Genomic DNA, 17,028 nt, shown 5'->3' with positions numbered 1-17,028 from the left:
GAAAGGCATGGTGGGATACAGTGGGGTGAGACCAAAAGCATGTGAAGGCCTCAGAAAGGGTGTGCCTGTATACATGGAGAAAAAGATGAGGCCACCACATCCACTGTGGAGAAACCACCTCAGAAAATGTTGACATGTGAAGGGTCATAGAGAAAATAAAGGATCCAAAGAAAATGTGTTCTCAGCCTAGATAAACATTTGCTACTAATAGAAATGGGATAGATTGGGAGTTTGGGACTAACATGTACACACTACTATATTTAAAATAGATAACCAACAAGGACCTACTATATAGCAGAGGGAACTCTGCTCAATATTCTGTAATAGCCTAAATGGGAATATAATTTGAAAAAGAATAGATACATGTATATGTATAATTGAATCACTTTGCTGTACACCTGAAACTAACACATTGTTAATCAACTATACTCCAATATAAAATAAAAATTTAACTAAATAAATAAAATTTTAAAACAAGTCGTCTCTATTAAAAAGAGCTAACGTTTTGTTTTTAACAGCTATTAAAAAAATAGAGATGGGGTTCAATGGAAATAGGAATCAATTTGGGAAGATGGTGATGGTGTGTTCAACTTGGGATATTTCATTTTAAGGATGACACCAAGATGCGCTAAGAACAAATGACTAAGTAGCACTTCAAGATATATGATGAGATAATGAAGAGAAAGTACACAAGTATAGATCTGTGTACTATGAGCTTGGAAATTAAAAAAAAAGTCATTAACTATTTCATTTGTGCACTCATTTAACACACATTTACTGAGATTTTACTATGTTCTAGCAATTGTTATAATCATGGGAATAGTTATAAACATAGGAGACAATAACCCTGCTCTCACAGAACTTTCTAAGGAGATGACAAACAAATAAAAAGAAACTGCAGAGTATACCACATGGTGGTACGTTCTATGCAGAAAATTAAATTAGGGTAAGAGAAAAGAAGTGTGGACAGAAATGGTGGGTTTTTAAATTTGCTCATTTGTGTTTAGGGGACACTAGAGAAGAGCTATCTTAAAAGGTGATATTTGAACAGAGATGCAAAGAAAAGGAACGAATAAGCCCTAAAAATTTCTGGGCGCCAAATGAAGTATTTTGTATCAGGCAGAGGAAAGAAGAGGAGAAACGGCCCTGTGGAAAAAGTAAGGAGGTCATTTTGGCAGGAGCAGAATAAGCCAGACTCTTGTCTTCTCAGTTTGCATGCTTTGAAGGAGCAAGCCACCATGCTGGGAAAGCCCAAGTGTCAAGGAAGTAAGAGTAGCCTCTGGCCAAAAGCCCTGAAGGAACTAAATCCTGCCAGCAACCACGTACCTGAACTTGAAAACAGATCTTTCCCCAGTCAAGCCTTCAGATGTGACCCCAATTTTGGCTTAAACCTTGAGTGCAAACTTTTGAAAGGCTCTGAGCCACAGGACCCTGCTGGGTTATGCCCAGATTCCTTACCCACAGAAACATGAGATAATAATATGTGCTGTTCCAAGTTGCTGGGTTCTGAGGTAATTTATTTTGTAGCAGTAGATAAATAATACAGTACTGAAGTGAAATAATCACTTACCAGTTGTTCCAGGGGAGGAATGACATCTTTCAAGACATGCTGTGAATGATTCCTTCTGTGCCGGGATACCTGAAAAAATAGTGACATATGATACTATTATTATTTTGCTTAAAAAATATTATTTTGCTTAAAAAAAAACTTTAAATGATTTAAAAGAGCGTAATTTAGTAAAAGTGCACATGAAAATAACCATATTCAGATTCATTCAAAAAGGCGAATAAAGTACATTTAAATGGGAAGTAAATGTTTTGGACATTAATTTGAGTAAGATGTGTACTCAAAGACGGCTGGCTGCAACAATATCTCATATTGCACGTGGTCTTCTTACTGTGTGACCTTGAGACCCCTCCTATCAAATGGTGAGGTCTATGTTCTTTCATTTCAAACTTGGGCAGACCTTTATACCTGCCTTAACCAAAACATATGGCAGAAGTAATACTATATGGACTCCAAATATTAGAGCATAAAAATATCACGCACTGCCCCCTTGTTCTCTTGGAATACTCCCAGCTCATCTTCTTCCACAGACACGGGGCTCTGGCTCCTGCCTGCATGTTCTCTCTGTTGTTGGAGCCTGGAGCCCCGCTCTCTGGGCACAGGTGTCCACTCCCTTGCCTGCTGAGACCTGTGGAAAGGGGCTTCCGGGGCCAAGATCCCTTTTTCCAGAGGAAAAGCAGAGATCTGAGTTTACTTTTGTTTTTTCCATTACAGCTGTACCCTTGGGGACAGGTGGGGAGGGAAGGTGAGGGCTCTGGGTGATGCTATGATGTGGCACTGGCTATTGAGTAATAAATTTGCTATGGATTGTAAAAAAAAAAAAAAAAAAAAAAAAAGTCACCAAATCATCCCATACAGAGAGACCACAGGGAGAGACCTCGTAAGTCTTCTAGATGACAGACTAGCTGAGGTTCCAGCAGACAGCCAGTATCAACCACCAATCACGTGAGTATAAAGATATCCTGATGATTCCTTCTTCCAGCCATTGAACCACCCCCAGCTTTCAAGTCTTCCCAGCAGAGACCTCAAACACTGTACGAGAAATAAGCCGTTCCTGTTGTGCCTTATCTGAATTTTTGACCACATTCCATAAGCATAAAAAAATCATTGCTTTATACCTCTATGTTTCAGTGTGATCTGCAATGCTGTAGTAATAACTGGAACAAAATATTTAATATTGAAACACTTTGTGTTTATGCTATGTTATGAACTCAGCTTTTTCGGAGTTAATGTGCTATTAATTTCCCTGTCTTATACTATTATCCAGATATATATAAATATATAATAATCATACAACAAGTGCTTTTGGAACAAATTTGTTTTAAATGCCTTATTGTTCTTTCTCCTGAAGAAGCATCGTAGACAGATTCTATAATTAAAAAAAAAAGTGAGGAATTTATAATTAAAAATCATTATCTTGAAAATTTAAGTAGAAGCTCTCATTAAGAGTACTATTTCACTAAACAGGAATTTTCCAGTACTTTGAATGAAGGAGAGAGTGGAAAGGATTGGGACAAAGCACTAGGAAGAAAAAGGAAGAGACAGAGGCAGAGACTGAGAGAGACAAAGAGAGAGAAAGGCATGAGTGCAAGGAATCTTTAAATAAAGCAGGCTCAAGTACCATGTCTAGAAAGGAACTTTGGATGTCTTTGACTCTGCTTACCAGCACATGCAACAGACTGAGGGAATTAGATCAATGTCTACTAAGATTTTGAGGGAACTGTATTCCCAAAGAAACCAAAAACCTGGCCTAAAAACCCTGTGATTCTATTCAATCCCTGAATCCCATATTTGCTCCACAAAAACTGAATTATGAAGGAAGTACAACATTCAAGGAAGCCATTTTCTTCAATTCCCACTTCAGATGTGGCCCAAGAAGGATAATGGGGAAGGAAGAGACTCCAGAAAGCAGAGCCAGAAACCTGGGAGAACAATGGATATGGGAAATTCTCCCAGAAAGAAGAGCCAGAAACTGTCTCTACTGCCAGGGCAGGGTCTCAGAGGACCTGCCCAGCAGGATTACAATCATCACTTTGGTCCAGAGACTGTTGGTCATTTACCATTCTTTCCTTTACAAACGAGACGATCTTTGTTTGTTTGTTTATTTCCAGGTATTAAGTTCTTGCCCCACCATTTTCTATTGGATATGATGGGGAGGGCAGGACAGAGAGCTTATTTTTCAAGTTCTAAATTCTTAACACCCTGGAGAAAATTTGGGCCTGATGAAGAAAGCTACTTATCACCAGAGATTCTGGAACTGGAGCTTGAGGCAGTAACTGGATGGGACTTTTGGTTGTCTCCTTTGAGGAGGTATATGGGTGTATTTCTAAGTGTTGGAATACAGGTGCAAATTGATATATGGGAGGGAGGAAGAGCCTGGTGGTCACTCACCAAATTCTGTGCTCTCTTTCCTGAGCACATCTCCGGACTGCACTCTCAGCCTGCCTTACAGTTAAGAGTGGCCACGTGACTAGTTCAGACCAAAGGCAAATGAGCAGAAATCATGAGAACCACTCCCCCTCCAAGGCTATTAACCAGTGAGTGCTCCCCCCGCAATGTTCTCTTTCCTAGTATACTGGCTGGGAGAAAACATTAACCAAGGCCTTATGGGAGGATAAAGATGCAAATTGGGGGCCCTGAATCACCATGTCAAGAAAAGCCAAGCACAGGCCAGGAAAATTCACTTTGTTTTATTTAGTAAACTTTTTATTTTGGAATAATTTTATACTTAGAGAAAAGTTGCAGCGAGGACAGAGAATTCAGGTAGAAAAATTCCTTCGAACTTGTATATAGCGAGAAATAAACTTCTATTTTGTGGAGCCATCATGTATTTTAGAGAATTTTATAAGTGTTAACATTACCCTAATTAAGATAACCATAGTTGACTCTCAATCAATGTTGAAATGAAAGGTCTTTTAAATAAGAAAACTGTGAACAGAATAGTAGTTAATGAGAGAGATCCTAGCAACCAAAACTTCATACCTGTTATTCATTGATATTTCAGCTTCTCAGCAGGGGGAGAATATACATATATTTGGTATTTAAGCCTCTTAAGGAACTAGAATTTGTTTTATATTGCTATGCATTTAGAATTTACTACTCTCAACTATTACTCATTATACTAAGATTTATAATCTTCAGTGAAAATTTAGTATACATGTCATATTCAGCTTACAAAGGTCGGAGAATTCTGGGATAGAGGGAGTTTTCTTGTTCCATTTTCTTGCTGGATTTATAGTCTTGGCGTAAAAGTCATTCTTTTGGCATGTAAAGTACCTCAAGCTTTAAATGTTAGAGAAAGCAGTAGTATGTAAATGTCTCCACAATATGATACCAATGAATAGGCACCTGGGCATTCATTTCTTCTATGGCCAAGTCCATGCCATCTTTTGTCCTACCATTACTGGATTTTAATGGGCATAGTGGTCCACAAGCCTCTAAATATTCCCTTCTAGTCACCTATAGAAAGCTTTCTTATAAGGCACTGCCAGGGGTACAAGAGATGATTTTAGCTGATGAATGTTTCAATTTTAATTATTATTTACATAATTTTAAGGTTTAGTAGAAAAATTTATCATATCAGAGCCATTTATTAGTGATATGAATATTTTCCATTAATATAAAGTTATTTAAGTATATGAAATGTGGGGAAAAAAAAGAACAAACACAATAAGTGAATGACTGAAGTTTGGGAAACAAATTTTAATGGGAAGAAATGGAATTAGAAATGACCAGTTACTAAGCGCATACCACCCTTGAAGGAAACCATTGGTTCCATGGTATAAACAAGAATTTTATTTGAGAAATGATACAACAATAATACTGCCTGCTAACATTTACTGAGTGCCTATTAGTTGCCAGGCACTGTTCTAAGTGTTTTGCATGTACTGAAATATTTAATTATCACCCAAACATTAAGAGATCAATGACATATATTTCATAAAGGTAGAAACACAGACACATACCTTTAAAGTAACTTTGAAAGTCCATAGCTAGTGAAAGCATGGGTGATGTTTTAACGTGGATCTAAGCCCTCAGCTATTGCACTTTATTGTTTTTCCAGAAATATAAATGTATATGTATAAAGACAGTCACTAAATTCTTGGGGAACTACAGAGATCCCCTGTGTGCATAAGTGGATATTCCTAAGGTAGAAATTTGAAGAGAGCCAAGGTTACAAATTTGTACACATTGATGCAGGAAGTTAGAAATCAGATTTCAAATCTGTTATGAATCATCTTACTATTCCTTTAGGGGAAGTAATATTGCTGATCATTCCTAAATCAATAAGCTAGCTAATCTATCATGTTCAATCAAGTTATGAAGATACGGAAGAAAAGAAAACTTTCATCACCTGTCTTTTGCTTTAATGTCTTTCTCAGTTAAGCATTAGGTACAGAAATATGTTATGCCAAATCAGATTATGCTGACTGAGACTTATCATTTAGGACATTCTGGAACCAAAGTTGCTCAATTGTCTTGCATGGATATCTGAAAAACTTAGGATGTTTCAAAAGAGCTGTGCTTCTGTGACATACTTAATTGAAATAATAATTGTAAAGAAAATTTGAGGTCAATCACAGTCTCATGAGGTTAAGTTTGAAGGGAAAAAAGGATTCTCCTAAGCCACAGTATAAACAGAGAAAATCTTACAGCTTATATAATTATTTATCAATAGCTTATTGGCAGTATTTGATAATTTTGCAAATTTTTATGGGATATTCTCCTGAGAAACAGTCCCACTTAAGACATCAGTTTGGTTTTTTTTTGAAGTGCAGTTGATTTATAACGTTGTATTTATTTCTGCTGTACAGCAAAGTGATTCAGTTTTTTTTGTATATATACATATACATATATATACATTCTTTTTTATATTCCTTTCCATAGATTTCTTATGAACCATTCATTTTAGCCAGTAAACATTTCATGTTTAGTTACACTCATATGCCAGTAATTTCTAATAGTAGGTGCTTAAAATGTACCTGTTTGTTGACATTATAAAATATCTCTAATACTAGTATTGCAAAGAGAGCACATACTTCATTTTGGATAATCCTTCATTTTGGATGAAGTTCTTGATTTCAGAACTTTTAAATGTACCTGACATCAAAAAACCTACATCTTGTTCTGTAAATTGCTTCTGGATAAGTTTCAGAACGCTGGCAAGGTTGGGCTCCATTGTTTAATCTTAGATCCTTTTCACTTTTGCAGGAACTGTTAATTAATCATTGAATTTGAAAACCTAAAATAACAGTCAAAACATTAGCAGTAGCTTGATATAAAAATTTTAATACATTATTTTCTCTGTGAAGTACAGAAGTATTTCTTCTGAGGAAGCCTGAAAATATGATTTATATGTATGTATGATTTCTTTTTATGTCTCCAAATAATCTGAAATAGTATACAGATCTTCCCTCTAAACATAAGTGAACATGTATGTATACCCACCACATATTTAAGTGTTTATAGCCTGATTTTTTTTGCTAGTTCTTTTACTCATAAATTATGAAATATTGGTTTCAATATCATTTTACAATTCCCATCTGAGAATTTTATGAATTGCTACCTGTCAATTTACTTGCAGCATTTTAGCAGAAAGAGGCCTTAACAATTCCACACTTCTCCAGCCTATTTATTAAGAATGTTACTTAACAGTTTCTTTTGAGGTGACATGGTTATGTCTTAAACTGTTTTTTCTCTCACAGTATTCTGCATCTTAAGCAACTGAGCTTTCATAATAAATACATGAGTTGATGGCAACCCTTCCTTTGAGGAGAAAAAAAAAAAATGTCAGACCTTATCTTTTTTTCAGTGATCATCTTCCTATTGATTTATTTTTCCAGTAAATAGAAATCATCTGTAGCTACCATTGAAAAAATAGAAATACAAATACCTTTTGACTTGGATTTTTTTGAACTCAAAATTAGGTTAATATATAACACTGCAACTTTTTTAGATCAAATCTATGAGTTTCCTCCTTTATCACTGCCCACTATGCTCCCTGCTTCCACTCCTCTGCCCTCCCCAGGTACTCTAGCTTTCTAATTGTGCAAAGCAAAGTGGAAAATGAAGTATTCAAGATGTGTAATGCATATTTTCCTTTAAATTCCTTTTTGTTCTTATTAGAATAAGCATCATAATTAAGTTTTTCAGATACCTTTTCCTCCAAAAAAAGGAATTAAAAGTCCCTTTTTCAAAGTGTCTCTATTTTTTCTTCCATTCCTTTTTTCTTTTAACTATTTAAAAAATATGAAACTGATGGGTGGGTCTAGTACTTGATATATTACAAACTGTAAAAATAACAGAATTTGAGCATATTATTTTCCTTGTTTAGGAGCATCTACTATGAGAGTTATACATAAACATGAAACATTCCACATAGCTCTGATTTTAAATAGATTACCATTTTTGATGAAAGTTTATATCTTGTGGCTTAGAACTGAAATAAAATCACTTGAATAAAAGCATTAGTTCCAACATTTTCACAGACATGTACATTTTCTGAGGCATACCTCCCATTAGCAACCTCCCTGGATACTTGGATGAAAAACAGAAATAAATTTTTGGTTAAGTTTAGTTTTTATCTTCAGTTTCTCAAGAGTTTTTGTTTGTTTGCTTGTTTGTTTTTGGTGTATCCCAAGTCTTATGTTCAAATCTTCATTTGTTTTGCAAGTTCTTTTTCTTAAAGCTACTACAATCAGAAATTAAGGAAAGTTAGTGAAGCTTTTTTTTTTTGGAATGTGGAGAGGTGGCCAGTTATTTCTTAAACTCACAACAATTTAGTTGTTTAGAAATAATAAACATCAACCTAAGTGATGGCTCTATTTTTTCAATCATGTGTATGTGGTAGGTAACTGATTTTGAAAAAAAAAAGGAAGATAAGAACACATAAGGACATTACCTTATCATGCATTTAATGTTCTAACTTTACATATTTGTAGGCACATATAAAATTTACGCATGCCTCATAATTATTCTACCACTAACTAAATGTATCCTTCCTAGTCCTAACGAGAGGTAATAACATAAACCATGGAAAACCCAAATCTTGTTTTACTCCTTATTAATGTACCACAGTATACTGTTTAACATTTGTATTCTCTTCCTCCATCTGCCCACAATATCATTCAATTACCATATTGGGCATAAGCAAATGTCTTTTTAAAAATTTTTTTCCATAAACCTTTTTTGGTTGTACGTTGTCAGTCAGAAATCTGACACTCTCATCTCTTTTATCCCCTGCAGAAAATGAAAGATTCAGAAACCTTTTGATGGGTATACTAAAGTTTATCAGCTTTTTTTTTTTTTTTTTTTTTAAGTTTCTTGAGTATTCTTTAGTCAGCATCTGGGTCACCTGAAGCTCTCACCAGCCTTTCAATCCTGGGATAAGTTTAGTTGAGTGAAATTCAGCTTCAACCACATATTCTTATCCCAGATTGCCAAAGGTAAGTGCTTGCTGGAATGATTCTACCTCCTTTATATTTTGCCTCCTTTATTTAGTCACAAACACGTGTGTTCCTCCAAGAAGAAAATCAAACTGCCTCTTACTTTCCTGTTTAAATAAAAATGAACTATATACAGCGCACACTTCCTTGTTTATTGCTAAATACTGTTTTAGCTTTCTCATTTTTTTTTTTGCATACTTTCAGTAAAATGTTTCTCTCCAAGAATCTTCTCAGACTGAGAGGTATCATTCATACGGAACTTGGACGCTCCACAATTTTAGCCTTCAAATGCGCTTGTAAGATAAAAACTACCAGAAGCAAGAAACACAGAGATATCTGAGTAATACAATTTTTTACATTTTCTTCATGTAAAGTGCATTTATGTATTGTCTTAATTTTTAGCTTACTTTTTTTCTTTATAGGTTCATATATATTTAGCCATGAATTTCCAAATTGATATGAGAAAATAAGGGCCAAATAGACACAGAAACATCTTATTTCACTCATAATACTACTAATGGTATTAGATTTAACACATTAGATAATTCATTAGAGCCAGAGCTAAAGTTACTACCATTAGCAGATAAAATAACTTATTCATCTCTTTTACTCTCCATACAGAGATATTTTACTCTGTAAACAAAAGGAAAGAGTTTAGATAGATTAAGAAAATATAGATGGGTATCTAGAACACTTAGGCCAAACAGATATTTTCTCCACAATGGCAAGTCATATGTTATTTTTTAAATAAAAAGATTCAAGGCAGTAGAAAACAATACCAAGAAAACTATCTCACAAAAACTCAAAACAAAGGAAAACAGAAAACAAACAGTTATTGAGGGTCTAAATTATTGAAATGGTCTACCTATTTTTAGCTAAATGAAACAAATCATTGTCAAATCACCATTTGGCTATGTTGGGCAGAAACAAACTATATCTAATTTCATGATGTGTAACTGTCTGGAAATACTCATCAGATTAGAAACAGGCTTTATTTTCAGTCTCTTTCATTGTCCAGAAGGGCTTAAGTTGAAATATCAAATTTACTTCTTACTTTTTCAGGTGTATGTTCAATCAGTAAAGAAGAAATTCTCTTCTTTGGAAAGCTGTAATCCACGATATATCAAGTTTGATCTATGATATGTAAAGTTTGACAAAGACATTTACCCACAGTCAGATTTCTATAGTCTTTTGACACCTTTCCTTGCACATTTTTTCTTAGCGCAAAGATGGAAATGTACTATGTAACTCACTGAAAATGCTCTCCCTGTGTCGAAAGGTCACTTCTAAAAGCATTGTGGGAGGCAAAGCTTTTGATAACTATGACGTTCTTTCAAGAATTAATGGACTTTTGGCCAAATATTTAAAACATGCATACAAATGTTGTTGGCATCTTTAGTGAATGTCTAATAATCGTATCTTTCCAGTTTCTTTTCTTCAGTTATTTTTTGAGGTTTTCATAGACCCCAAACTCACCTTCTACTGACAAAAACGCAGATTAGTTCTGAAGGTTAATCCAACTCAGCAGGATTGAAGGATGGCACTTTTCCTTGGTCGTAAGTACGTTGGCTCAGGCCAGACAGCTGTTAGGACATTCTCCTCTGGGAATCGTGCCCTCAACACCCACTGCTGATGCACATACATGGTCTACTGGCTGCCGACTTCCATGCCCATCTGCTCAAATGGCATGGTGCCCACTCACAAGTTGGCTGGATCCTTGCCCTTAGTGTGTAGGTGCCAGGCAATGATGGGTTTAGATGGGCAGCCTGCATAATACTACAAGTGACAATTTTTTTCTTTCTCTCTCTCTCTCCAGTATCTGTCTTCTGTGCCTTCTCTGAAAGAGACACTTATGTTTCTCGACTTCTGCTTATACCTGTGGACACATGTGGCCTTTTACAGGTAGATATACAAATACACTCAACCTGCTACCAACAGTAAGATGATAAGGAAGAATCCACAGAGCCCCAAATGACAAGTTCTAAGTCAGAAATGGGATGGATTGTGAAAATCCCGACCACCTGGAGTCTGTCAGAAGAAATTTAGCAAGGGTGTAAGTACAGCAGATCTCTCACAGATAGCAATGGCACCAGGAAATAGCTTAAGTTACAACACTTTTTGTCTGTCGCAGCTCCAGCACAAATCACTTGCCTTGCATTGAAAAGGCACGTACAACAGAAAACGAAATAAATCAGGCAAAAAGAACAAGCTTAATGGGAACACAATTTATATGCTCAATGGGAGCAAGGGTACAAGCTACAATATTCAGACCTCAGAAATAACCCTTACTGGAGGTCCTAATAGAGAGAAAAAAGAAACAGAAAATAGCATCTCTCTTTCCAATCTACAGGAAATCCGTGGAAGAGGAATAGATTGGCATAGGAGGTTGTGACTTTAATGATCCAAAGCATATGAATGCTTGTTAGCAGACAGACATAAGTAAGAACAACAGTAATGGTTGCATCTGCAGCCTGGCCTATGGCACTCAAACCAATCAGGCTGCTTTGGAAAGCAGTGCCGGAAGGTATGTTAAAGCTTTGCTTTCCTTGTGTGTTTATTTAAGGGTGATTGAATTCAGGGTGTTGTCAGTCTGCCTTGGAGAATGGTTATCCAATGTGTAGGCATGATCTTTCTCCCTGAATATGTTCTGTTGAGTCAGTTAGTTATGTGTGACTACTTGCTCTGTCCTCGTCTTTATACAGTGCCAAAATCCTCCAGTCCAAGTTCCAAAGGAACAGGGCCTAAAAACTTTTGGCTTGAGAATCAAATTAGGTTTCTCTGCTTCCCTAGCCAGAAATGCGTAAATACCCAATGGCCAAAACCAAAGAATCTGACATTGTGGAATGAATAGAGCTGTCATATACCACTAAAGTGTGGAAATATCTACTGTTTGAAGTCAGGACTAGTTCAACATCTTTAGTAATCAGAACAGACTTCTTTGGACACCTTCATGGGTTAGTCTGAATTTTGATTGGGAACGTTTCTGGCAAGCTACTGATTCCAGATATCAGAAATGCAAGAACATACGGTTTACAAGAGAAAATCTGCCATTTTTTCCTATCAAAAAAAAAGTTCTCAAAAGCAGCACATTTTCATAAAAGACAGATCCCTCATCCTGCTTTCCTTATTGACCTTCAAGCTAGCACCATGCTTAGATGTATACTTAAATGAAAACTAGTCAAAGAAGAGGTAAGTTTGAATAGTTTGAAAAAGTATTTATGAGAAACTGAATTTGGAATTATTTGGGAGCTGCTGGTGAAAATAGACAAAGAATGGGTATAGTCATCCAAAACTCTTCAATCTGATTTTTATTCTATAACTGTCAGAGTGAGCTCCCAGAATAAATCATTTTCCTCATGACTTACCACACCTTGAGTATTTTACAGTAAGAGTTACATACTACTAACTTTTTGAAAGTGAAAAAAAGCAGATGTCCTATCTAGAGACTCTTGAGGGTAAGGACCATGTTTTACTCATCTTTAAATCAACTGAACTTAGTATAGTGAGAAATACATATTATGGAATTGGTCACTTCAAACTTCATATTGCATCATCTTATACATGTGACCTATTTTTCATTGAATTTACCAAGACCTTCAAAAGCTTATAATGCCTTGCCCTGTGATACCCTGTTATAAACATATTCATCATTCTTTCCAAAATATGGACTAAGTCAGTAGTCATTTCCAGACGAAGTTCCATAATTTCTCATAGGAGATTTGCCATCTATCCTTACTGAAATAAGGTTGAACTTTCAAAATGATCCCTCCATTAGTCTACAGTTGAAATAACTGACACTAGTTGGATAATATTATAGTTTCCTGATCTATGTAGTATACCCAATGTTTGGGGCTTACACTCCTCTTCCAGAGGAAAAATCTGAGAAGATAAATAGATATAGATAGGTATAGATATGGATATAGATTTAGGTAGATATATTTCTGTAATAGTGGTTTTAAGTAGCATTACACAATTATGTAGATCATTATTTTGAACAGTTCTATATTCTATTATCACTTACCCACTGGGAAAATTGTTTTACCTCTTGGTGCCTCTATTTCCTCAGTTGTGAAATATGCAAGGTATAGTTGTCATTCCTCATAGGATTCCATTAGAAATAAGTAAATTAAAACATATACAGCTTCAACCACATGGTAAGTATTCATTAGTATAATCTCTGCTATACCAATTATATAATTCCTCTTTCAACAGTCCTTCTAGTAAATGAGTAAATATATTTTAGTGCATGGATAATTAACATTCAGTCAATGTTCTTTTAAAGTGTTTGATGCTTTTAAAAAAACTCTTTTTAAATGATTTATTTCTTTAAGAAACTCCAACTATTTCTTCTAGGATACTCTGAAAGCATTTTAATAGAAAAATCTTTAAATTCTCAAGAAGTGGAGTTATACTGGATATGCACACAAGGAGGTGGGAATCCTGGGGTTTTAGAATTTTGCCTACCACAATCCCACCTCTGGCCCTCAACAAATCATGTCCCTCCCACAAGCAAAATACATCATCTTCTTCCACAATTCCAAAGAGTCTTGTTTTATTATAGCATCCACTCAAAGACCAAAATCGCATCATACAAATTTAAATCTCATTATCTCACCAGCTCAAAGACCAAAATCTAGTCACCTAAATTCAGTTTTGAAAGAAGTTGAGCTTGACTGAGATCAACTATTAAGTAACAGAGGCAGGATTCAAACACAAGTAACTTGATTCTATAGCCAGTGGTGTTTAACAACTTTAATAATGTGTACTATCCATGAAGTAGTTATGATTATTGCCCTCATTGCATAGATGATAAATCTAAGGCAAGTGAAATAAGATTGAAAGTTAGCGAGTGTCAGAGGCTGTTGGTTAACCCAGATTCATTCAATTCAAAACCGCGTGTATGCTGACTCCAAAGCTTTTAAATGCTGAATCTACTGCCTCTCAAAGTGAATATTCAGGGCTTCCCTGGTGGCACAGTGGTTGAGAGTCCGCCTGCCGATGCAGGGGACACAGGTTCATGGCCCAGTCTGAGGAGATCCCACATGCCACGGAGTGGCTGGACCCGTAAGCCATGGCCGCTGAGCTTGCACATCCGGAGCCTGTGCTCCACAACGGGAGAGGCCACAACAGTGAGAGGCCCGCGTACCGAAAAAAAAAAAAAAAAAAGTGAATATTCAACAACTGCTTGTTGCCTGTCCATCATATCACACTGTTTGTAGATCAAAATATAGACTAGTGTTTATCAACTTGTACTGAACTATTTTCTTACACCTAAGTGCCTATTCTATTTTCATCATATTTCAAATAAGAAATTTTTATAATCATCTTGAACATTATCTAAATGAAATAATGATAGCAATGTTTTGGAAATCAGGAAGACAAATAAACTAATGGTGCATATACTTCACTATAGTATTCACTCAAAAATAGTGCTACAGATTTGTATTTGGCATATCCTGGAATTGGAAAATGACTATCTGTTCTAGATATTATACCAGCTGAGGTAAAGTTGCCAAAGTGGACTTTTAGTTGAAACTTGTGGATTGAACATATACCTTAATACCCCCTGTGTACTAAAATCAGAGTAAAAGGATAAAAACATATTCATAGAGAATGAAAATGTGCACAAAAGTGGATAATACATCTCAAAAATCTTTTGGAAGATAAAAAGTTATGAAAGCATTGTATATTACTTCGTAAAATGAAAAATCTACAACCTCAGTGTTTGCAGCAATGGAAGATGAGGATATTAATGACAAAAAAGTTAATAAGTCCTTCCCTCCCCACAGAATGTTCAAGAGGCTCATCACTTGGAAGCACAAGGTACGATAAGAGGTAAGGTCAAAACTGCCTGCAACAGCCATTATCGGAAAAGCCGGACTCCCAGGCTCAGTCATTCATTGCACTCATTTATTCATAGCCAGGAGACCACTCCCAGACATGCATGAGACAGACGTTAAATCAGGCAGTTTCCAGAGTCTTGACTTAGGATCACCCGGCATTGCAGAGGGAAGAGAAGAGTGCAGTACTGTGAACTAGGGGATTAAATCCTATGTACCAAGCAATGGAACCCTCAGCACCCATTCTCAACTTTTCTCCCAGAAATGCCAGTGGCAAAAAATGTATCCCTTCACCCAGAAGACTTAAGGAGTCTACTCTAGAAGGATGAATGGTTCTAAAGTCCTTCAGATACTGAAACTCAGATATCCTCAATGAAAAGCTTGCATCAACATGTTCTACAAAAAAGCCTGGCAGTCAACAAGCCCAACATGCCAACTCCAAGAGGCATTTTAGTGCCTCTTTTTAAAATATGAGCATGCAGGAATGAGTTAAAAGAAATTAATTAATGTATAATATATAATACTATATAATATATAATATTTATATATTATACTTATAGGCCATATATTATATAACACTTATATATGAGTATAATTACATTATATGTATAATAAATTATAATCACTATATTATATATTTATTTATTGAGCATCAAATACGTACAACGTGTTCAAAGTGATGAGTAAAATAACCTCTGCTTTAATGAAGTTAAAGTCTTTGGGGAAAGTCCCAAAATGGAAGAGGAATATCAAAACAAGCAAATCTAAAAAGGAACCCAAAATAAGCAGAAATAATACACAAAAAAGAAAATTTAAAAAACAACTATTGTTAATATTTATCAAGAGATAAGAAAATACATAGGATTCATAAAAACAGGAACAATAATAATAGAGGCATTTGTAAATTAAAAATGTAAATAAATATATTAATTCAACATAATTCTTGGAGGATAAGAATAATAAATATGTCAGGAAATAGAAAAACAAAGAGCTGGATTATAAAAAATAAATAAAAAAAATAATCTGAGAAGTTCAACATCTGCCTTATAGGAAAATCCCACAGGACAAAAATTAATTTTTAAATGCATGTGAAGAAATTTTAAAATAAAGTACAAGCAAATATCCCAGAAGTTTATAATATGAGCCTTCTGGTTGAAAGAGACTATCAAGTGTCTGGTGTAATAAATTAATAGGTAGGTCATGCAATTATAGAACACTGGAAAGAGAGAGAGAGAGAGAGAGAAAGATCACATACAAAAGGATGGGAATCAGAATGGTGTTAGGCTTTTCTAAAACTGACTGGAGGCTAGAAAAATGCTTCCACAATTTAAGGAGAAAATACTGTCAACCTAGAATTATGTAGCTTGTTAAACTATCAATCAAAAGACACAATTGAATACAGACATCTCCAGATATAAAAGGACTCAAAGCATTTGTCTCCACTACATTCGTATTGGGAAACTCCTGAGGAAAATTAGCAAAATGAAGGATTTGACCAAGGATAAGAAGGCATTGTAAATAAGGCCTGGAGACATAAAAAAAATATGGCGAAGAGGAGCCCATGTTCACCGATGTGTGTCAGGCCAACAGTCTTCAGTCCAAATTGAAGTAAGGTGATGGAAATCAATAGAAAGAAAACAAAATTTTAAATGCGGATAGACAATATTTAATGTTTCTGTGTTTGAGGAAAAGACTGGTAGGAGTTTGAGAGATTTGCTGGCATCTTTGGGTAAATTAGCTATAGATATGACAAAATATAAGTAAATTAAACTAAGGCAATTATTAAGTCCATGAAAAAAGGTTTAATACAAAAGGAATGATAATTATATAATAATTCTTGGCTCAACTGGAAATATTTAGAAAATCACAATAATGTCAACTAGTGATTGAAACAAAAATTGTGACAGAACTATAATGAAAAGAGTGAGGGAAGGGAAGGTGTGAGTGTAAGAGTGCTACTATTAAAGTATCATAACAGAAAGTTAATATATAATGCCTAAAATAGATAAATCAGGAAAAGTCCGATGGCATATAGTGTTGAAAAACATGAAGGTTAATGGAAATAAGAAACAACAATACCAAAAAACTAAAGCTGTTGAAGGTGGTAGCCGCTAGCAAGTGAGATTGATGAGTAGACAGATGGAGAAGCCAGAGGAATGCTATGTTTAATTAAAAG

General features: G+C 35.3%; 1 protein-coding gene across 1 annotated transcript in view; it reads right to left on the bottom strand.

The window, feature by feature from the left end:
• ARHGAP15 (Rho GTPase activating protein 15) overlaps positions 1 to 17,028 on the bottom strand; it is a 630,092-nt gene that overhangs the window by 552,780 nt on the left and 60,284 nt on the right. The window contains exon 3 of the mRNA XM_065880510.1: positions 1,571 to 1,639. Within this exon, the coding sequence (XP_065736582.1) occupies positions 1,571 to 1,639 (69 nt within the window). The remainder of the gene's footprint in view (positions 1 to 1,570; positions 1,640 to 17,028) is intronic.

This window comes from Phocoena phocoena, chromosome 7 (genome assembly GCF_963924675.1).
Source record: "Phocoena phocoena chromosome 7, mPhoPho1.1, whole genome shotgun sequence".
Classification (NCBI taxonomy): Eukaryota; Metazoa; Chordata; class Mammalia; order Artiodactyla; family Phocoenidae; genus Phocoena; species Phocoena phocoena.
The sequence above is the reverse complement of the archived record's forward strand: the minus strand, read 5'-3'. Positions and strand labels throughout refer to the sequence as shown.